Source organism: Marmota marmota, unplaced genomic scaffold (assembly GCF_001458135.2).
Source record: "Marmota marmota marmota unplaced genomic scaffold, marMar, whole genome shotgun sequence".
NCBI lineage: Eukaryota > Metazoa > Chordata > Mammalia > Rodentia > Sciuridae > Marmota > Marmota marmota.
Genome location: NW_026000052.1, coordinates 375,735 through 398,764, shown reverse-complemented (window position 1 = coordinate 398,764; position 23,030 = coordinate 375,735). Strand labels below are relative to the sequence as shown.

The 23,030-nt window shown below is 52.8% G+C and overlaps 1 protein-coding gene across 1 annotated transcript in view; it reads left to right on the top strand.

Annotated features, from left to right (window-relative positions):
• The window catches only part of Cacna1b (calcium voltage-gated channel subunit alpha1 B), a 185,825-nt gene that overhangs the window by 69,925 nt on the left and 92,870 nt on the right, over positions 1 to 23,030 (top strand). Inside the window, 7 exon segments of the mRNA XM_048813414.1 lie at positions 849 to 961; positions 6,643 to 6,755; positions 8,816 to 8,947; positions 9,115 to 9,187; positions 15,579 to 15,696; positions 18,545 to 18,612; positions 21,504 to 21,610. Of these exon segments, the coding sequence (XP_048669371.1) occupies positions 849 to 961; positions 6,643 to 6,755; positions 8,816 to 8,947; positions 9,115 to 9,187; positions 15,579 to 15,696; positions 18,545 to 18,612; positions 21,504 to 21,610 (724 nt within the window).

The following is a 23,030-nucleotide window of genomic DNA, read 5'->3' as shown; positions in this document are numbered from 1 at the left end:
GTCTGGGCTTCTGAGGGCCTCATGGATGTCCACTCCCCACATCTGGCCTGCTCAGGCAGCAGGTTCCCAGGAGCTAGGAGATGGCTACCACTGACTCCTGCCTGGGAAGGGCAGGCTGGTTGGGTGGTACATGTCGGAGGCCTGGGACTGCCTCTGGAGTCACTGCCTTCTCCTGCTCTGACTTCACCCCTGTCTGGACTAGGCTAGTGGGCATTTGTGGGCCCTCCAGCCTGAGTGTGGCCTCCCTTTAACCCTGAGGCCCTGGAGGGTCAGCAGGATTACCTCTGGGACTCCTGGGTTGAACCCTCTCCATCATGCCCCTACTCATTGGCAGAGCCAGTGACCCCTGGGAGTGTGTGTTGGACAGGCCTGGAAGATGTTCAGGTCTAGAGGGGTTCTCCTTATGTGGGGCAAACACGTGAACAAAGTCAAAGTTAAACGCGGTGCTGTGGGGTCCTAAGGAGGGCTGCCAGGAAGCTCTTGTGGAAAGACAGGGAGACCCCTGACAAGGCTGAGGGGCTCTGCCTGTGATCAGAGTGAGGAGCCAATGGTGCAAGCCCGGCCAGAGGCCGTACCCAGCTGCACATCTGCAGGCCCTCCTCGGAAGGTGCCTCCTGTGACTCTGGATCCCAGAGCTGTGTCACATTAGCCCTGGGCCCTTATCCTCCAGACTGGAACAGGATCTCTTGTGTCCCTGTCCTGGAATGAGATTTCAGAGCTCAGGATGCAAACCAGGCCTGGAAGGTTCAGTCCTGGAAAGAACCAGAAATGTGGTGTCCTCCAGTCTGGGCTGGAGGCAGGGTGGGAGGAGCCTTGTGCTAACCTCCCTCTTCTCCGACTTCTCTTAGACTTTGCAGAGTTTGTTTTCCTGGGTCTCTTCCTCACAGAGATGTCCCTGAAGATGTATGGCCTGGGGCCCAGAAGCTACTTCCGGTCCTCCTTCAACTGCTTCGACTTTGGGGTAAGGGAGGTGCCTCATTAAAGATGACTACTTAAGGGTCTGGGCTCTAGCTTGCTGGTAAAGTGCTTGCCTAGCATGTGTGAGGAACTGGTTTCCAGTCTTAGTACCACATATAAATAAATAAGTTTAAAAATTTAAAATATGCCTACTTGGGTCTGGGTGGTCTGAATGTGTCCTTACCTGGGTGTGCAAAACCCCTTTCCCCATGTGTGCCCAGTGTGGGCTGAGATCTGTGATCCTGTAGGTCCTGAAGGCTACCCAGAGACTGGCAGGTGCAGGGAGTCAGCACAGGCCTGTCCTGGGTTGGCCTGATGGTTGGGGGTGCCTGCTACAGCCCCTCCCACTGCAGCATGTTGCCCTTCTTGCCTCTGACCCCTCCTGTCTGCTCGTGACCAATCAAGGCTCTGTAGCACCCTCTGGGCTGGGACCTGGAACCTACTGCAGGCTCAGTGTCCCCTGGAGAGCTTGGGCTGAGCTCCTGACCCCACTGTACTCTGGCATGTGTACTTTTGCCACTAAGGGAGAAGTGATAGGCCACCCTCCTTGGGGTGGGGTTAGGGGTGGGGTGGTCCCTTCCCAATCTCACAGGTCAGGGAAGCCTTAGGGCAGAATGTTCTGTGGCTCACCTTTAGTCCAGGCTGGGACAGAGGGCAAGGGCCACACAAGTGTCACCTTACCTGGCCCTACAGATCACACAGGATGTATCCTTGGTGCTGAGCCCAGAGCCTGGGCCTGGCCCTGTCACTACCTGCCCAGAGGCTAGGTGGCAAGCAGAGCCCATGCCCGGTAGAAGAACCTGGAGCTCTCTGGTTTGTGGTGACAGGGTGAAGGAGAACCTCAGCTGGAAATTCAGCTCAACTTGGATTTGTTATGTTCTCCCTTTGCATCTTGCAGTTGGCAGCCACTGTGCCCATGGCCCCTACTTTGCAGATGAGAGACTTGAGACAGGCCATGCCTGGCCAAGACTGCCCAGCTGCTAGTGGCTCACACTGTGCCAGGCTGCCAGGGCCCTCTGGGATCAGCACCTGTGATTCTGAGTGGTTGTGGGAAGACTGCAGGGCTCTCACCCTTTGCCTCTCTGGCCACAAAGACAGGCAGGAGCTAGTGGGGCAGAGGTCCTGGCACTGAGGGGGTGTCAGAGGTGCACTGGCTTTGCAGATACGCTTCTACCTTCCGACCTGCACGACTGCACTCCAGGATATGGGGCAGTCTGCACATAGCTAACGGATTATTCTAGAGTTTTAACAACTCAAAACTGCTAAAATCTCTTACTTTTCACACTGTGGGTCAGGAATCTGGGTGTGGCTGCTTGGGTGCCTCTGGCCCACGGTCTCTCCTGAGGTTTCAGCCTAGTTGAAGACCAGGGATGCAGTCTTGGTTCTGGGTCAGGTAGCCTCTCTGTAGGCTGCTTGCTTTTCCTCACAGTGTGGCAGCCTGTGGGCTGAGAGAACTGAGGTCCCTGAGGGAGAAGCTGCCCAAGCTGAGGAGGTGTTCCTTTAATTTTGTTGAGTTCTTTTTGTTAGGGGCAAGTCACTAAGCCCACACCTGAGGGGCGTTAACCCCAGAGTGAGGAGCATGGGGGTACTCCAAGGCTGCCCACAGGCTACCCTCTGGCCCCAGCGTAAAGCACACCACCCCTCTCTATTCCCGAGAGCCTCATCCCCTCCCATAACTTGGGGTGCAGGCTGTCCTCAACTGAGTCAAGCCCTGGGTGGCAAGGGTCCCTGGTTGTGGTTCCCCAAGCAAGCTCTTGCAGCTTCTTGTGATCTGTTGGCCTGAGAGACAAGAGACCACTTTTTAACCCCAAACTCAGTGTCCAGTGGTGGGCCAGGCCTGGGATAGCTGCTGTCAACATTCCTATTCAAAAAGGGCCGGGCCCGTGGGGAGCACAAGGAAGCACAGGTCTGTAGCAGCTCTGAAATCCAGCTGGACACTGGGAGTCCTAGTCAGCCCTTCGCTTGGGATCCCCTCTGGGTCTCCCTTCCTTTATCTTGGAAGATAGTGCATGTTTTCAGCTCTACAGTTCTCTCAACCTGTTCTTCCTGTCTGCAGAGGAGTTTGCTGAGAAAAGTCTCAACCCAGGATAAGTGGAAGCCTTGGTGTTTGTGCTGGGAAGGAATTTCAACCTGTGCCAGAGACACAGGCACATTGATTTGGGAAAGCAGACACCGATTTAAGGAAGAATGCAGGCTATTTCCAGAGGGAGAGACAGCAGCCCCTGGTCGTGGGTGTCGGTGTCTGTAGAGGGACAGGCCTAGAGGCTGGACTAGAGGTGGAGTCAAGACAGAGGCACAGAGTCTGGCTGCAGTTTCCTCTCTCTCTCTCTCTCTCTCTCTCTCTCTCTCTCTCTGTGTGTGTGTGTGTGTGTGTGTGTGTGTTGTCCACATGGGCTGGATGCTCACAAATGCTATTTGGCATTTCAGAGGTTCATGGATTCTTGCATTCCAACACCTCATGGATGGTTCTCCTTGCTACTCAGCCTGCTTTTCTTTTTCTGTAATCCTGGATTCCTATCTCATTACTAGTACGATTTTGGGACTCTGAAGACCTATTTTTTTTTTTTTTTGAGAGAGAGAGAGAGAATTTTAATAATTATTTTTTAGTTTGGTGATGTCTCTGCTGTCTTTTAAGGATGGGTTGGGTATTCAAGGTACCTCTATGGAACTTTCTTGAGGTTTGTTCCATTAGACAAAACTGTACCTATTACTGAAAACTGGGTCCTTGTCCTGACGTCAATCCAATAATGAGGACACAGTTTTGAGAAGAATTAAAAACAAATTTTACTGCTTTGTTAGCAAAGGAGAAACACAGGGGACTCCTGTCCCAGAGGCTGTAATTCTGCCCAACAAGGGGAACAGGAGGTTTTAAAAGAGGTGATTCAAAGGTTTCATTGCAGGTGTCCCTTGTCCAGAGTTGTAATCACTTGTTAATTTGGGAGATCTTCAGGTGCCACCCCCGTGTCTGAATTACTTCATTCTTGAGGTGGGTGTGTGCTCAAGGATAGATAACTCCACCTAGAATGCGGAAGAAAGGTAATCCTACTTCCCCTGAGATTAGGGACGGGGAGAATTAGGGAGAGAGGAAGAGAANGGGGGGCAGGGGGGGGGGAAGAGAAAGAAATGTCCCTTTAAAAATAAGTCACAGTGGCAGAGCAGTGAGGGCTTCATTCAAAGCATAAAGTGGACAACTGTCACATACCCACAACTCTTGTAGCCTCATTCTTCCCTGCCTGTGCTCCTGCTGAGCTGACTGAGGGCTCGCCCTCTAGTGTTCCGGAGGGCTTACTGAGCCACATCCCGTCTCTGCCAGGCTGAGGGGTGGCTGAACACTGCTCCCAAAGCACCACCTCTTGTGGCTTTTCGATCTGAATCAGTGCATAGTTAGACTGTGCATTCCTCCATGTTGGTAGCCCTTGGTGTCTGCAGAGACCGAGTGCATTCTGAACCAGCAAGTCCTGGCTTGTTTTTGTTGAGTGATGCTTTTCCTAATGTTGCTCCCTGCTCATGCCTGACCAGCAGCAGGAAGATGCCAGGCACCTCCTTGTGCACTTGGCTGGGAGATATCCTGAGGCAGAGCAGCCCTCCAGGTCATCAAGCACAGCTTTTGCTTTTTACAGGACCGTGGGCAGCACAGTGGCTAGCTTTTGTTCCAGTGCTCTGCCTTGGGTTTTCTGTGGAGTCCCCCCACTTCCCACAGACCCCTGCATGCATCTGCCTCATGGTCCGACACTCCACAGAGTGTGTTTTGGGGCTCAAAGCCTTCCCCAGCACAATGCTCCAAAACCACTCCCTCATTTCAGTTTTTATGGTAGTAACACCCCATGTCTGTTTCTAGTGTGTGCTGATTTTTCCTGCTTGGGAACCAGTTATTCCAATGCTTAGTGGTTAAAATAACAAACTTCTCTTATCTCAGTGTATATGTGAGTTAGGAACCAGGGTGTGACCTGACTGGATGACCATGGTTCCCAGTCTCCAGGGAGGCTCAGTCACCCCAGGTTTGGGGTGGACAGTTCACTTTCCAGCACAGGTTGTCGTGGTGGTTGGCCAGTCTCCAGGTTCACTCCTCAAGTTACTGGCAGACCACAGTTCCTGGTCACCTAGGCCCCTCCATAGGTGATTGAAATACCCTTGCAACACAGCATCTGGTGACCTGAGAAAGAGATGGTAGCACCCAGGGTGGGTCCACAGTGCCTTGAGCCTGACCTCGAGGTGAAGTTCCATTGTTTTTGTGGTATTCTGTTTTCTAGGAGCAAGTCCTCATATCTAACCAACCCAAGGGAAGGGGATTATACTGGGCGTGAACAGCGAATGGTGGGGGGCATTCTCTGAGGCCGCCTTCCACATGAACCCATGGGGACAAATTTTAAGAGTTAGTGGAAAACCAACAATGACAAGGAAGTAGGTTTAGAAAGCTCGTCTTCCATCTGGGGCAATCATCGGGGTCATTTGCTAGTTGAGAGAAGAATTGGTGGTGGTGGTCCAGGGCCAGCATGTGATGGCCAAGAGCAGACTTTGGCGAGTTTGCCCCTCTGTCACACAGGTGCAGTACAGGTGTCACAGGTGCTGGGTGTTGGTGGAACTGTGTCACGCCCTGCAGGTGCATTTGTGGAAGAGCCAGAGGGCGGACCACAGATGACTGAATCTGCGCCTTCACCATCCACGCTCAGACATACTGGTTGACAGATCATTGTTCCCCTGTGAGGAGTCTCTAGTGGTACACCACAGGGCTCTATAGTGGTGCGTTCTTCATTCTGTTGGTGACTTGCTGAGAATGTGTGATGTTAAGCTGGTCAGATTTGCACTTGGTATGGAATATAGGCAGAAATGACTAGAACCTTGGAAGATATATGAGGCCAGGGTAATAAAATGTAATTGGTTAATGCTCATTTTGAGTTTTCTACACCAAATGCAGAATTGTAAGTAAAAGGAAATGTAACTTATACACTTTGATACTTATACTGACTGTGAGCCCTGAGTGTGCGCTGTGAGGTGTGGTAGCCTGGGAGAGGATTCAAGGTGACCCTGTGTGTCCTGTCCAGGGGAAGGTAGTAAAGGGCTGCTGGGCTCCACTTTCTTTGGTCTGTCCTTTCTGAGCCCCTTGCTCCAGCACTGACCAGACTGGCCTTCCTTGCCCATATGAAAAGAAACTGAAGGCGGCGGGGGTGGGGGACATCTCCTTTGTGCATGAGGTAATCCTGCAGCAAAACAGAGGGGCAGGCTCGCCCGCAGTCTATTCCTGGTGGTACATCTGGCTCCTGGTCACTGGGAGAAGAAAGGTATAGCTTACAGTGTTCAGGACCAGGGAGGGGGTTGTAGGAGTTTTCCAGGGTGCTTTCCCAGCCCCAGAGGTGTTTAAGAAGACGCAATGTCCTGCGGCTGTGATAAAGCACGGGTGAGGCACTAGACGGGTGGCTTTAGTCTGTCAGGACACCAGCAGGCCTGGTCTTGCTGTATGTCCTGTGCCCTCCTTGTGTCTGGGATGGTGTGGGAGAGAGGATGGAAGTCCTCTGACCTACGTATCTGCGCTGCCTTGTCTGGCTTGAAGATGTAGGGTGGGTGCCTGCAGAGACATAGCTGTGCAGATGCACACACAGAGCACACGTGCGTGTTCCTGGGCGTGCCTTTTTGTACACATGGGCATGATGCAGGTGAACTCCAAGGCTGATGCCATGCCTCTTGCAGGTCATTGTGGGGAGCATCTTTGAAGTGGTCTGGGCTGCCATAAAACCAGGAACCTCCTTTGGGATCAGCGTGCTGAGGGCACTCCGCTTGCTGCGGATCTTCAAGGTCACAAAGTATGTTACTGTGTGCTTCTGGATGGGGGAGACGGAGGGTGGAGGGAGGCAGTGTGTGAGGTTGGCTGACAGAATGCTGGTGCCTGGGAATCCACGGTGTGTAGAGCCTCTCCCCATGGCTTATGGTTGGAATGTCAAAAGCTGGATGTGAAACAGCACGCACCAGGGCACCTGCATGTGAGGCCTCACAGGCCACTCCCTGCTGGCCCAGGGCTGCAGCTCGCTTCTGGTCCTTGCTAGTGTGCCCCCACAAACTCACACCATCTCTCAAAACCACCAGTTCATCTTACCAACCTTCAGAGGTAACTTGTTTTAGTAGAGGAAATGGGTGTTCTCAGATAGAAGTTATCTCCCTGCCTTGCGCCTGCCCACCCACTCTGCAGCGCCTGACTTCACCTGAGCTGGCCTAGAGCCCCAAAGCCTCCTGCTTCCTGGATTGATTTTTCTACCCTCCTGCCTGACCCCAAGCCTTGGTGACAGTGACAGTGATGAGATGCTGTTTCCAGTCCTGGCTCACTTGAGTCCTGACTGTGGAAGTGAATTGCTCCATTTTTCCCATGAGGATATCAAGGCCCAGAAGGTAGTATGGTGCAGCTGGTGAGAGAACTGGGCGCAGGTCCTTCTGCTCACTGCAGAGTTGTACTGGGGACAGCAGAGAAAGACCTTCTCCACAGTGGCCTCAGCGACTGTCACTGTGGCCAGACTGTGGGCCCAGCTCATCCTGAGGTCAGGCTCTGAGTGGAGGCCCTGGTAGCTGGGGCCCAGACACTAGAGTGTCAGCACTGAGAAGTGTAGGGCCTGGGCTGGTAGGTCACCTCCCCAGGCAGGGTGGAGCTCTGCTGATCTTTTCCAGCTGTTTTAAAGCAAAGAGCATCTGAAGATGTGGAGGTGTGAATGAGGAAGAGGTTTGGGTCAGAGTTCAGTGCAGTTTGGCACTGACACGCGCTGAGGGCTTCCTGCAGTGAGTTTTCCATTTTGGTTACTCTCCTGTGATGATGTACTAACGAGAGCCCAGAGCCCTGGGAAGTGTCCACAGAGCATCCTTCGCCTCAGCCTTCAGGATTCCATTTCCTGACAAGAGGCAGGTGACCTTGTCTCCAGGCAAGCTGGCCCCTGTGTGTCCTGGTTGAGAGTCGGTTTCCCAGCACTCCTGCCACCTGCCCTCACATACATCATCAGAGTCCATGGAAAGTGACGGGGCCTCTGACATGGGTGCTGGGGAGGAGGACACTGCTCTAGGGCCCTGGGATGCCCAGTGGCATGGTGAGCATGGGGGAGACCAGTGTCCATCTGGCCACCTCCCCTAGGGCAGGAAGAGCAGGTGGAAAGGAGCATCTGGGGGACTGGGGTGATCCTGGGTCCCTGGAGGGAAGGGTGCTGTGGGCTCCTGGAAGAGCCTGTCTGAGGATGGTGGTAGGTGGAGTCCCACTTAGCAGCAAGGCCTTCAGCAGAGGCAGGTGGAGCCTATTGATCCCTCTGATGGAGGGATCAGGCAGGAGAGTGGGATAGGGGCCCTTGAGGGGTGCTAGGAAATGGCCTGTGTGGTGCCCCTCCCTATGCACTTGTGGCCTGTGTCCTGGTCCTCAGTGGAGGGGGTACTCTACCTAGCCTGCAAGGAAGACCTGGTTACTGTAGTTTCTTCTTCCAGTGTGGGCTGAGGACAAGTAGTTTGCATCTCACCTGGTGCTGGTGTTGGCTCTGGGTGGCTGACTGGGCATTTTAGGGTGGAAGCCAAGGAAGAACAAGCCCAGGCGTGGGCACTGATGGTGGTTACTTCATTCTGCCAAGGAAAGAGACTTGGATGTAGGTTAGGGAGGATGACCTGAGTCTAGTGAGGCAGGCAGTGTCTCTGCGGTCCCCGTGGGCCTGTACTAAGTCACAGATGGCATGTCTGGAACCCTGGAGAGAAGCTCAGACTCATTTGCAGGTGTGGGCCCTTAGGGTTCAGGAGGCTATAGAGCATTGTGACTGCAGAGAGCCTGGGTGAGTGTGAGGTTAGCTCTGAACAGGCTGCCTTAGCCATAGCTCGGTCCTTGACCACCCTGCCTGGCTCCCAACAGGTACTGGAACTCCCTGAGGAACTTGGTGGTGTCTCTGCTCAACTCCATGAAGTCCATCATCAGCCTCCTCTTTCTGCTCTTCCTGTTCATTGTGGTCTTTGCTCTCCTGGGGATGCAGCTGTTTGGGGGACAGTAAGTGAACTGTCGAGGAGGACGGGCTGAGGTCCCTCGAGGGAGGCAGAGCCCAGAGCAGACGGTGCCTCTCCCACCTGCCTTCCTTCCTGAAGATCCTTGAAAGGCGCCCATTCCCCTTGCTTTTGGTGGGGTTGCCTCTTCCCAAGACTTCCTGTTTTTCTCAGGTTTAACTTCAAAGATGAGACTCCAACGACCAACTTCGACACCTTTCCGGCTGCCATCCTCACGGTTTTCCAGGTGAGGCCTTGCTCTGCTCAGCTCACATTGCTGGTGCTGAGAAAGTGCCTGGTCTAGTCTTCCCTAGCTTCTCGGCACAACCACATATGTAGCACTTGGAGAGAACCCTCCCCAAGCAGAACACAAACACAGGCAGGTGCATCGCCTGCTTCAAGGGAAGCTGGGTGCTTGGGAGTCACTAAGGAGTAGGCGCATCTCTGAGGGCAGACACTGCCTCCAAGCCATCAGTTCTCTCTTGGCCTCCAGGACTTGGAACCACTTCTTTTGTCATTTGAGGACAGAAGCCCAGAGCTCTCTTTGAACTCCACCTGGCTATGTCTCAGCCGCGTGGTGCCTCTGTCTTTCTGTACCTGGGGCTGCACCTGGCTCACCATAGCCCCTGGGCAGCTGAGGCTGGGCCACTCCATAAGTCAGGGCCTGGTTGGCTCAGGTGACCTTGCCTTCTTGGGGGGCTCCCTTTTATGGACTATTTTGTAGGGCTGTGGCCTCACAAATGCTGCCGGTCTGGCCTCACTGATGAGGTAATGCCATGAACTCCTGACCCATGGCACCTGCTTGGATGCCTTCTGAGGCTGGGAAGGATGGCAGGCTGCTGCTGTTCTACCTGTGGTGACTCCCAGGGAGGCTCGACAGGCAGCGTGCACTCCAGGCTGGACCTTGGCTCATTCCCTTGGCTTCTGGGGGCCAAAGCTGAATCCATGTATGTGAGGAGGGGCCTTCGTGTCCCACTCTGTCTCAAAGAAAGGGTGTCTTTCCAGCTGATGGTCCAAACCAAACCAGACGAATGGCTAAGAGAGAAGTTTGGTGGCCTCCTTCCTCACATCCCCGCTCTCGTGCCATCAGCTCAGTCACAGCCACAGAAAGGGAGTGCGTCCCGTAGGGGCACTTCAGCTTTGGGACCGTCAGGCCCTTGTGCTACGCTTGTTCCTCCTTCCTCTCCCCTCCTCTGGGTCCCCATGTGTGGGTGCTGCCTGCCCGCCCTCCTCACACTACCTTTCTCTCCCTGATGCATGGGCAGCTCTGGGTTGCTCACAGGTCAGTAGCTTCCTGTAGGATCTGTTAGCCTAGGAGACAGAGGAGGGTGGCTGCGTAGAGGGTGGACATAGGCTCCTTGAGGAATACAGCCCACTTAGGACAGGAAGGGGCTCTTCTTTCCCTGGGCTTCCAGGACCAGGGCTGCCAGGCACCAGGTGAGGGAAACCAGGAGAAATGGATTCTGGGTGGAAGAGTGGGTATGGTGAGAGGGTGGGCAGGGCCAGGTGGGCTGCAGGGGCTGAGCCAGGTCAGAAGGGCCCTACGTACCAGGGCAGGCTTTTCCCCCGAGTGGTATAGTTAGGAGAAAAGGTGATCCTTCTGATCAGAGGTACTGTGATCAGACTCCATGCCCTCTGCTCTGAACACAGCAACAGGACGATAGAAGGACCTAGCTAAGCAGAAACCAAATCTCTATGGACTAGAAACAGATTGGAATCATTCCCTGGGAGACAGTATAGACCCAGACACTAGGATTTGGTCTGGGAAGAGGCAGGTGGGTTAGGCTTTTGAGTCCCAGGGCATCAGCAGTGTGCACATGTGGCTCAGCACTCTGAGCACTGGGGAGGGTGCTGGGTCTTCTAAGGAGGCTGAGGAGAGCTGCAGGAGGCTAGCAAGGTTGCCAGGGCAGCAGCAGTGCAGACTGCTGGCCAGGGCTGTCGGCCCCACAGGATGCCTCTGGATGGGGCCTGTGCTCTCATGAAGGAAGCTTCTGAAGTGGGCGAGAGTGGGGACAGGGAGGCATGCGTGGAGGGGGACAGCAGCTTCTACTTTGCTCTTGGTGACCTCCAAACCCAAACCTGGTAAACACTATGCCCAGAAGAGGACCAGCAGTGCCTGTGGTCAGAAGGTGAGACGACTCCCAGTGAAAGGGCAGTAACAGAGCACTGATGGCTCTAGGCGGAGTGCGCCTCTGATTCTCCAAGGGCAGAGGAAGGACCATAAAGCCCCAAATCATGGGGAAAAGTGCCTAACACAAAGAGCAATTCAGTGAAAATGAACTAAACACTAAATAGAAATCCTAGAAATGAAAAGTGGAGATTTTCAAGTTAAAGAATAAGGGTGTACTTCACTCTGTACTTTCTGCAAGAGAGGGTGTAGCGTTGGAAACCGTGAGGACCTGAGCCAGCTGGAGCTGAGGTGGCAGATGCCCAGGGCGGCTAAGGTAGAGGCAGAAGAGATGGGGAATGGATGCAGCTCAGTAGGAGAGGGCATGCATGAAGCTCTGGCACCAAAAAAAAAAAAAAGAAAATTAGAAAAGAAAAGACTAAAGAAGTCTTGTCTCCTTGAGCCTGGGATGCTGAGTCCCGAGAGCTGTGCCCAAGTGCGAGAGTGGAATGGAAGACACTTTCAGACACAGATGTGGAGAGTTCCTACCCCTCCGAGGCTATAGAAAGCACTGCAAACACGCATTTAAGTGGATGATACAGAAGAAAAAAATACTGACCCAAGAAGTAGGAGACCTGAATCACTTCAGAAATTGAATGTCAAAAATGTACCCAAGCCACCAAGTTCAGATAGTTTTATGAATTAATTCTACTATTTAAATAGTCATTCCAACTTTATACAAACTACTCCAGAGAATGTGGAAAGGAAAACTCTTCATTGATATTATAAGACTAGATAACCTGGATATGAGAAACAAAGAAAATGCAGGCCATTCTCACAAATGGGCGTTTTCCCAGGGGAAAACCCACTAGTGACCCGGGTATGCCTGGACCTACCTTCGTAACACACGAGCCAGCACTGACACTGAAAGTCCATGAATGTAACTCATCGCATTAACAGACTGAGGAAGAAAATCCACGTGACTTGAAAATGCCCCTGAACTCTTGCAGAATTGCTCTCCAGAGCTGGGTGAGGAGCACTGGGGACTTGCTGTGATCTCCATCTGGTGTTTGGAGTGTAATTTTTTTTTTTTTCCTGGAAAAGATAAAACCTAACACTCCTTGCAAATAAAAATTTAGCAGATTACACTAGTGTCAGGGGTATTAGTGTAGTAGTATAAGAAGAAATAAAGTAAGAATTCTCAGGATTAACAAAAAAGAAAAACATCGTTACTCACAGATAAAATATCTATAACACAGAACACCAAGTGGTGTCATTGCAAAGGGCGTGGGACAGTGTGTGGCTGTCCACGTATAAAAATGTGAACTGAATACACAGGTCAGTTCTAGACGAGTGTGAAAAGCGGACATGAAATTCTAGAAGCACAGCAACAGGGGCGTCATGGTTACTGTGGGGCAGGGAAGGCTCTGAGAAGAGGAACACGGACCACCCAGGTAAGGATGGGCAAACCAGACAAGGCAAAACAGAAAACCCCACTGTAGATGGGGAGAAGACATTTCCAACAGGACTATTCCAGAATGTACTGGAAACTTCCAAAGATAAAAAGACCAATTGTGTCCTAGGATATAAATGAGTAACTTGCAGGAAAACAAACCGGACTGCTGAATAAACTTGTACAAACTGGAGTCAACTTTATTGCAAATTAAACCCACAGTGAGACAATCTTTCCCACACTTAAGAAATATGACAATATCAGGTTTCAGAGAAGACTAGAAACGAGGGACCCTTTATACTACTGTTGGGCAGGTGGAACCTCTTGGGAGGGATTTCGTGACATCCAGCACACCGAGGATCACAGTTGGCAGTTCCTGTCCTCAGCTTGTGCTCTGGGAAGTCTCTGCCTGAAGCGTGTAAGGCCATAGCAGCAGCATCAATTGTAACAAAAAACAATTGGACATCACTGAAATGATAATCACTGGCTGCACGGGAAGTGTGCAGTACCATGCATGGGGCGGGTGCAGGACCAAGAGCCAAATATATCACTGGGGATGAATCTCACTGACACAATGTTGAACGAAATAAATAAGTTTCCGAAAAATACAAACAAAGCACACACAACTAAGCAAGGCTGGGAAGCATAAAGTGTATTGTGTTGTGTATGTACGTAGTGGGTATGAAAACTGGGTGCGACTGCAGGCCCCACATCCAGCGCCAGGGGTAGGAAGGACTGTGGATGTCTAGCCAAGGAACTTCAGCCTTCTTTGGATGTTTCATTTCTTAAGTTGGGTGATGGGTACACAGAAGTTTGTGAAATTATTCATCGTACCTTTCTGAGCTCTTAAAAAATACGTGATTTTAAAAATGAAGGGTTACAAAAAAGGTGGCTCTAAATACATGCTGACCAAAGGATGGCTGGTACAGTAATGTGAACACTAGCCCCCACAGAAGTTCAGGAAGAGAAGGGAGAGAAGGACTAGTAAGGTTAGAAGGAGGCGGAGACAAGGGCAGGGGGTGCTGCATCTGATGCTGCCGTTGTAGATTCACCTGGCCGCCAGCACACCCCAGACACCTGGTGGGAGCAGTGCCTCACAACACATCTGTGCCAGCCTCCGTTAAACTGAAAGGTGAAGGTGGCGAGACCTTGTGGATACAGCAAGCAGACCTGGCCGACGGCGCTGTGTCCAGCCAGCAGTGAGTGGCATGCTCATTGGGCAAACGGTGTGTTTGGCCCTTTGTCTGATCACCTAGGAAATTCCTATAGATGTTGAATGATTGTTATACTACAAAGGCATCCTTGTTGTCATTTAAATAGATAGACACTATAAAAGAAAAGTTAAAAATAAGTAAGTACCCTAGCCCTACTGGAAGTCGTAACTATTAAAAAGGGTTATTTTTTAAAAGTTGGCAACTCTGAATGCCAATAGATTTGAAAATGTAGATGAAATATGCATTTTTGGAGGAAAACACAAATGACCTAAGAAGAAAGAAAAACGGGGACATTTTATAACCATTTTCAAATAGGTCAATAGTCAAAACTTGCTTTAGTCTTTCTGCTTCCTGTCCTGGGCCATTGGTTATGAGGTGAGTTATTCCTAGCCTTCAAGAAACAAGTGATAGCTAGCCTACTTACCATGAGAGTAGGGGAGAAGTCATTTCCTCCACCCCGAGCTGTGCAAGGCAATGTGGACGTGCAAGATGTAGACCAGAAGTGGAGGTCTTTGGGCAGAGTGCTAGGCCCCAACAGAGCCTGATAGCACTCTGAACATGCAAGGGAAACGTGCGGGAGTAGCCACGGAAGGAGGCCTTTGCCCGCCCAGATGTCAAGACTAATGAGGTTGCAGTCATGCGATGGTGTGGTGCCTGTGAGACCTTCTCTAAGGGGAGCCGGGGGCCAGAAGCATGCCCAGATGTGGACAAGAGGCTGTGCAAGAGAGGCACAGTAGAAATGGGTGGGGGAAGGGTACACTGAATGGGTCTGGGAATGGGTTTCCATACAGGAAAGTTAGATCATCATTGCCACAGATTCTCAGAGTGTGGAAAAAAAATCACTCTTTAAAATGATTCAAAGGAAATATTATTATGACCATGGGACGGACAGAAATTCTTCCACAAAGTGTAAAAAGCAGAAACCATAGAGGAAGAGGCTGGTAGATTTGATAATATTATCATTTTTATAATATCTAAGTAAAAACAGGAGAATAGAATATATTTCCACTGAATAGTGCAGACAGTGGATTGGTACATGCAAGAATGCATAAGGAAGACTCAGTCCAGTAAGAGAAAGTGCTGCCGGACATGTGGCTGGGTTGAAAGGCAGGCATGGGAAAGGCCCCATGGTCTGGGCTGGGGAGGTATCCAGCCTCCCCCCACCAGACTGGGAGTTGGCAGAGTATGTCATGGCAAGGAGGGTGTGATGATGTGAGGAAAGAACCCCACATTGCTGGGTGATCACTCTGGAAATGTCTACAAGTCCAAGATGTGGGTAGCCTCCTCCCCAGGAATGCCAGTTCTAGACTGACTTTTTGACATGCGCCCCAGAGACGTAGTAGCAAAACCTTAAAGTGCCTCTAGAGAAGAAGGTGGGTGAATAGACAGAAGGAAATGCGGCAGCAGTTTAGGTGAAAAATCTTGCACATGACTGACCTCCACACACCTGGCACCTCTTTCACAGTGGCATTTTGAATGCCAGCAGCAAGTGGAGGACTGACCTGTGGTCTGATTCTGTCCTGTGTGTGCCTGGTGTGCAGAGCTTGTTCCCCTCTCTGCCCCACAGCTTCCTCGATGGCAAGTCTGTGGCGTGGTCAGCTCTGGGTGTTGGGGAGACTCTGCCCCTCTGCCTGCCCTCCTCCTGGCCTTTGCTCACCTTGCCCTTTCCACTTTGGCTGAAAACCCAGAGTGTGCTCATCTTTTCACCTGATCCAGGTCAGAAGTCATGTCCTTCAGGAGGTTTCTCTGCAGGTTTCTAGGCTTCTATGTCTCCAGAACCACTGTCAAGGCCTGCATGTGTGCACGGGCCCTGCCTGTAAGTGGGCGTGAGGCGGCCATGCCTGTGGTGTTCTCTCTCCTGCAGATCCTAACAGGAGAGGACTGGAATGCAGTGATGTATCATGGGATAGAATCTCAAGGTGGAGTGAGCAAAGGCATGTTCTCCTCCTTTTACTTCATCGTCCTGACGCTGTTTGGAAACTGTATCCTTTTGTGGGGCTGGTGTGCAGGTGGTCAGCACTCTGCATGCTTTCCCCATGGCTGCCTCTTGCTCCCTCCAGGAAGGCCACTGGTGTGTTGGCTGCATGCTCTCAGAGCTAGGTGTGGGTAGTGAGCATCCTCTAGATGACCTGGGCCCTGGGTCTAAAGGTGCTCTACGTGGTGTCTGGAGGTGGGGGGCAGGTGGGCAGAACCTGCTGTAGCTCAGGAAAAACACTCTGAGCAGCCTTGGGGACCTTGCAGAGAGGTGGTGACTTAGAGCGTCAGGACAGCAGGTTTGCTTCCTTCTTTGATTAAGTTTTGGCACATAGGTCATAAAAACCTCCCCTGCTGAAAATGTGAAGAGAGGCGCAGAGAAAGCCTTCTGTGATTGGCAGCAGTGGGCTTTGCTCCAGGGTCTTCTGCCAAAGGGCAGGTCTGCAAGGGCCAAGGCAGGCCAACAGCAGGGGACAAGCTCTCCCTCAGGTTGGGGCCAAGGAACATCCAGAGACTGTACAGGGCTCATGATGCCAGCCAGGTTGAAGGCCAGGAGAACTGTAGCTGAGGTAGGAAGGGCAGGCCAAGGAGAGCTCTCCGGTTCTGGAACGCACCTGGGCATCCGACCCCCAGGGGTTTAAAACCCTAGCCCAGTGTCACACTGAGCAGGGCTGGGTTGGGGCCTGAGAGCATATATTCCAGCAGGTTCTCAGGGAGTGCCTGTGTGCCTTAAGAACCCTGGTGGCATAATGTCCTGTGGAGGCGGGGAGAAAGGTCTGAGCTGGAGACAGAGACTGAGTTGCCCCACGCCTGCCTGCCTGCTCTGCTCACCTCTCACCTTCTTGCACATGACTGACCTCCACACACCTGGCCACCTCTCTCTGTCCTTCTCAGCCCTCTGGGTGTTGCTCTGCTTCTCCTTGTTTCTGTCCTCTGACTCCTCTTCCTTTTCTGTCTCTGGGGCTAGTCCCCATAGGGACTCACATCTGCAAGCGTGGGCTTTCAGGTTACAGCTCAGGCCCAGAGCCCCAGGTCAGGGGTCCCACCTCTGCTGAGGCTGAGTGTGAGGTCTGGGAGGACCTGGGTTTGAGGGACCGAGTTTGCTTTGGAGATGGTAGGCCTGGATCCCCAGTGTGGATGAAGCAAGGAAGTGCAGCCATGGTGGCCAGAGAGGGAAGGAGGCTGCAGTGTTGTCCTCAGAGGAGAGGCCAATGTCCAGAGAGGGGCACTACCACTCCAAGGCAGAGCAGTAGTTCGGGCATGTTGGCCACCAAGATCCTCTTCCCTAGTCAATCAGAATGGCTCCTGGCTGTACCCACATGCCCCTCTGTTGAGTCTCCAGAGTGTGGCCCTGAGCTCTGCTGTGGGCATAGAACATTTTGTAAAAGATATGGTGGTACTTAGTGCTTGGAGGTATCCTCCTTAGTTAGCGTCATCCTGGCCTCAGTATTCAGTCTTGTGGGTTCTATTGGAGTCCCGAGCAGGACTGGCTATGAGATAGTGTCGTGGGCCTTAGGTTGCCCTGAGTCTCAGGAAGTGGGGCACCTGTGCAACTGGAGAGTGGCCTGACCTACCCAGGTCATTGATGTTGGCCAGCTGCAATTTGGGCAGAGCCCCCCAGAGAATAGAGACTTGAGCAAGGTGAACCCCTAGATTTTGGGAAAAAGGGGCTCAAGTCTGTGCATTCTAATGGGCAGCCTTCCCCAAGGGACAGTCACACCTGGCAGTGTCAGAGACGTTTTTTGTTACCATGACTGAGGGGCTGCTGGCATGGAGTGGACAGAGGCCAGGGATGCTGCTCAACACCTCACAACAGGGATTACCTAGCCCAGTGTGTCAGCAGTGCCACGACTGAAACCTCTGAAATGATGAGATGACTTAGGAGAGCAAGCTGAGATGGTCAAAACCGGCACAACCAGCCCTGGTTGCAGCAGGGGCCCTGACACCATCACAGGGGACAGTCCTGCAGAAGAAGTTCTACTTGTAGTGAGACAAGCTATGGGAAGAGGTGACACCTGGCAATAGAAGGAGGTTTCCTTTTGCAAGGGATACCCTGGTGACTCATGGTAGCAGCAGAAAAAGGGCCAGGTCCTGGAGAGATTTGGGGAGGAGACCTGGGCTTTGCAGGACCCTTCGTGGCTTTGGCTTCCTCATTCCTGAAGGAGGGGTGATAGCCCTGCAGCACAGGGCCCCTGGGATCCACTCAGGGTGGGGTGCAGTTCTGGGTGCTCAGAGCACTGTGTGCCCCCTTCTAGCTCAAGGAGCAGTGCCTAGGACTTCCTGTCGGGACAGGATTGAAAGGAAGGGTGAGACTGACAGGGGTCTGTGAACCCAGCTGGGGCCTGGAAGGAGCTGATGTGTGTTTTCCATCTGACTTGGTGGGCTCTGGTCACAGGACTGGGAGGCAGGTGGTGGAGCCCCAGCTGGAGCCTGTGCAGGCTCATTGCAAGGCTTCTCATGCTGACCAGAAAAGGGAGAGGCAGCTGGACTGTGCCCTCTCTAGGTGGCAAAGGCACATTGTCCCTGTACAGTCTCTAAGCTCTGGGCCTAGATTTTCAGCTGCCAAAGGCTGGGGTGAGGAAAGGGTCCACATCAGTATGAGTAGAAGTTGGGTGATTGGAGGATGGTTGGGCAGAGGAGTTGGTGGTAGCAGAGACCAGGGAGATGCAGCCGGTGACTGGGCTGGTGCATCTGGGACGGTGAGTTCTGAGGGGGCTGGTGGATGCTCAGGGAAGGAGGCTGGAGACTTGTTGCCATCCAGGGAGATGGGGCCTCCTGTTTTCCCTGGGCAACCATGGTGTGACTCTGTGGGACAGTGTGGGCCAGAGAGTTCCCTTCCTTAGCTTGATCAACCAGACACCTTGCTGAATGTCTTCCTGGCCATCGCTGTGGACAACCTTGCCAATGCCCAGGAGCTGACCAAGGTATGTAGGGATGCCCCCTGCAGCCTGGGTGCCAAGAAGGGTAGGGGATCAGTCCAGGTCACTCTGGATGAAGTTGCAGAGTCATGAGGAGGACCAGGTCCTGGGCTAGGGCCCTGTGTGTCCAGGGTAGTCTCTCAAGGTCCTGAAGAGAAGTGAGGCTGGGCTCTGGCTCAGGGGATCAGGGATTGCAGCTGTAGAAGTATAGAGAGACAGGAAGGCAGGCCCACATGTGGGCAGGCATCCAGAGACGTCGTGGCCTATGAGGAAAGGCCTTCACGGGCAGGATGGGCTGTGGGGAGCAGGGGGCAGCCTGAGGGATGATGGCCTACGGGGCCACGAGTCTAAACAGCTGTGTGATGGGGAGAGGTGTTCCGTCAGAGAGGGATGCATGTTGTGGGCCCTGGAGAAGGCCCTGCTCTGAAGACCCTGAAGGGCAGCGAGGGGATACCTGTGGAGCTTCCCTCATGCACTGGACTTGGCTGTAGCCTGGAGGAGCAGCTGGTGGCCAAGCCTCAGCACATCTATGCCACAGCAGGACAGCTCCTCCTCTAGGCAGTCAGTGCCCAGCAGGTGCCATTCAGCATTTACCTCATCCCCAAGCCCAGTGGGGGATGTGGTTACACACACTCCCTCTGTGGTTTTCCTCCAGATGACATGGCCCCATACCAGGTCACTTTCACCTCCACGGCCCTGGACACTGTGTGACTGGCCCACCTGCTGTCACATTCTCAGGCTTGTGCTTTGATTGAGTCCCAGCTCCAGTGTGGAGGCACTGCCACCTGGTGGGGCATGTGCCATGTTGCAGATGTCCCAAGTAATGCACAGTATGTTGGGTGTGTACTGCTAGTGTGCCTTTCTCTGTGTGTAATGCTGCTTGCTCTCCTGTTCGTGCTACCAAGCCCAGACAGTGTCTGCCTGTGTACCTTTGCATATCTCTGAGACTGACCCAGTCTAGTCACTCTGGTCCACTGTTACCCTGTCCTGGAGCTGAGGAAGGCAAGTTCAGGGCCCCTCTCTGCAGACACCAGAGGTGTAGGTCTCTGGGAGGTATGACTGAGCATGTACCCTCAGATATCCCTGGTCCACCCTCGCCCAGCACTTGGAAGAGGGCATGGCCTGTGCAGTGTGCCTGCTTCAGGCCATGAGCCTTCCTTTGCTTCAGCTCAGCCTTCCCCCGTCCCATCCCAGGTCCTGGCTATGCCTGTGGGTCTAGACTTCTCCCTTGCTCTGGTCTCTGCCCACTGAGAACTTGGGAGCACCACTGGCCTGCCTGTTGGTATCATCAGCCAGGGCTGAGACTAGGGCTGGGTAATGGGCTAGGGGAACCGACGATGTAATCTGCTGGGTCCAGAGCTGTCCTTTGTATCGGTGTTTCTGGGACCATGCGAACTTGGGCTGCTCATTTTTGTTGACCTGAACACCAGCTGCCCTTGGATGGTGGTGAGCTTGAAGCTTGGAGGCTGCCACTTTTTTCAGCTTCTGCTGTGGGTGAGGACATGCTGAGGATGCATGTCTTCAGGGCCCTGTCCATGTGCAGCCAGCCTTGGTGGTGGCTTCTGGTTAGGAATTCCTTTGCCTTGGGAACCTGTACCATTGGAGGCCCGTTTCCTGGCCATATGGCATTTCCTGGACTGGCCATGAGCCCCAAGGGGTATGACTTGGTTCTTGTCTTCCTTTATATTTCCACAGATGTAACATTACTTATTTTATGAAGTGGAAATAAGTTCAAATTGAATTGTTTGTAGACCTTTCCGAGGGGACTTGAGAACACTCTTTGGAATGATTAAGATGCCCCTTCCCTAGAGGTTTTGTCTGGGAATGCTGTGTGGTGGATCAGCTTTGTCTCATTTCTGGGCCTGAAGCATAAGTGTCTCTCTTCTGTGGTAGACATTTTCAGGCAGCTACCAGGGGATTTCGTTTTTGCCATTATTGTGCCCTTAAATGCAGATTTAAGGACATTTTGAGGAATGTTGGAATCAGGTGTGCTTGGACTTGGAGATTTGAGGGAACTGTGGTGGCCACAGAAGTCCAGATGGACACTGTGGAGGTCTTAACTTTCCTTCTGGGGCCCAGAACACAGGAGCAATTGCATGTTGGTTTTGCTTAGTGACTTGGGGTCAGGGCCAGAGGGTCTGTCCAGATGTCCATTCCTCTTCATAGACAGCGGCAAAGGTGCCTACGCGCATGCGTGCGCGTGTGCGTATACATACACACACACACACACACACACACACACACACATTCTCGGCCCTGGTGTCAGAGCCACAAGGAGCTTCATTGTCACGGATGGGAATGAGTAGACAGATGTAATCTGCTGGGTCCAGTCAGGAAAACTCAAAGAGGCATATAGCCCCACTGAAAATTGATGGTGAAAGCCCTTGTGTGCAGTGCTTGGCTAGCACCTAGTCATAAGCCCTGTGAAAGACCAGCTTTGCTCAAATGTGACAGGTGCCTCTGGGAGGGAAGGAGGATAAAAAAAGGGGCAGCTTTGACTGGATAAGCAAGTCTAAGGTGCATGGTACAAATAGGCAGATATGTCCGGGCAGTCGGTTGCTATCTGGAGCTCGGCTCAGGGTCAGGGTGCTCATATAGGAGTGGGGTCATCAGCTTGAGAGGCAGGAATCTGGAGACCATAATCTCTGAGCCACCTGGTGGGGAGGTCCTGAACTTTTGTGGCTGCTCATAGGGAAAGCATGTGCACACAGGGGCTTGCCACCCAGCTTCATGGTGCTGAGGGAAGGAGGGGCACTGAGGTCCTGGGAGGAAGAACTAATGGACCATGTCCATGCAGGGGCTGGTCCCATGATGCAGAGGGCTGGAGGGGCACTGAGGGAAAGCTAATGGCCTTAGAGTGGCACTCTGAGGGACAAATATTTCTCTTGTTCACACAGGATGAAGAGGAGATGGAAGAAGCAGCCAATCAGAAGCTGGCTCTGCAGAAAGCCAAGGAAGTGGCTGAAGTCAGCCCCATGTCTGCTGCCAACATCTCCATTGCTGCGTAAGACTCTTGGGAGCAGATTGTGGGTGGCTGTGGCTGGGTCACACCAGGTCCCCACTTCCAGAGGCTTTCTCTGAGCATGCCTTGCATTAGCTGGGACTTGTGAGGACACATCCCAGCCCTGAACCTGTGTCAGGAGAAGCCTGGAACAAAGGGTTCCTGGGCTGTCTAGGCTCTGTGACATTCTTCCAGTCTGAGCACGGCAGGGTATACTGGGTACAGTCCTCGCAGTGTGGGTGGAACTGGCTCAGCCACAGCACTTGTTCACTAGGATGTCTCAGGGCGGCTCCAGGTCCCCCTCCAGGCAAAGCCTGGGACTCAATCGGGGTGAGGAGTCTGCACATGGAGTTTATATACAGCTTTCTAAAAGTGTGTTTTGTGAGCCAAGAGGTTCTAGGTGGCTCCTCAGGAGCCCAGGAATTTGATGCAGCTTCCCCAAACATCTCTAAGTGTTTGGTGTTGGGATAGAGGTCAGGGGAGCTTCTGTAATGAGATAGGATGGATACAGGGCAGAGCAGACTTCTGCAGGAAAGCCAGTCATCAATCTCCTGTTCTGTGGACTCAGGTACAGTAAGTACAGTGCACATGTGGAGGGTTGGGGACTTCCAGGGACTATAGAGTTTGGGCAGAGTGCCACAGGCTGCAGCAGCCTAGGAAGGGGAGAGAAGTCGGCCGCGCCTCGTCTCCGACCACTGATTGTGCAGCTGCTGGCTGCCTGGATGCGTATTCAGCCCACCACTCACCTTTCTTGTGCTGACCATTCCCTTTCTGTGGCCACTGACCACAGTGCTAGGCATAGCCATGGCACCTCTGTGGTGTCATATGCCTGCACTGCTGAGTATTTTGTGGCATGTGGATGAGCATGCTGTGAGGCAACTGGTTTGTGTGTGCGTGTGTCTGTGTGCGTGTGCACACACACCCGTAAAGGCCCTGGGAGATGGCGTTTGCAGAGGACCTGTCTCTTCGCCAGGCAGAAAGTGCAGGGGAGGTTCCTCAGGAAGAGAGCAGCTGTTCCCCTGCTCCTGGGACCCTGCAGCGAGCCAGGCAGGTTGAGGACAAAGCCATCGTCATGGGGCTGTCGGTGGCTCTGTACTCAGTTGTGTTTCGTTGTCTGTCCAGTTCAGTTGTCTGCTGAGGTGGTTAGTGTAACTGCAGTGATCTGCAGGCTGTCCTCTTGCATCCTACAGGTGAGCTCTGTACGCTGGTGTTGTCTGCTGGACAGAGGGTGGCAGGGCAGCATTTGGCTTGTTGGGTTCCTGGCCTCATGTGGCCTCTTGATGTTTCTGTTTGGCACTTGCCTTCTCTGTTGCTCCTGGGGGTGAGTGTTTGTCCTGAGCCCTGCCCTCTTCAGGGCTGCCATTCCCATGGGTGTGCTGGAGGGTGGCCCCGTCCATCCAGCTGAGACCTTGGAGAGAAGAGT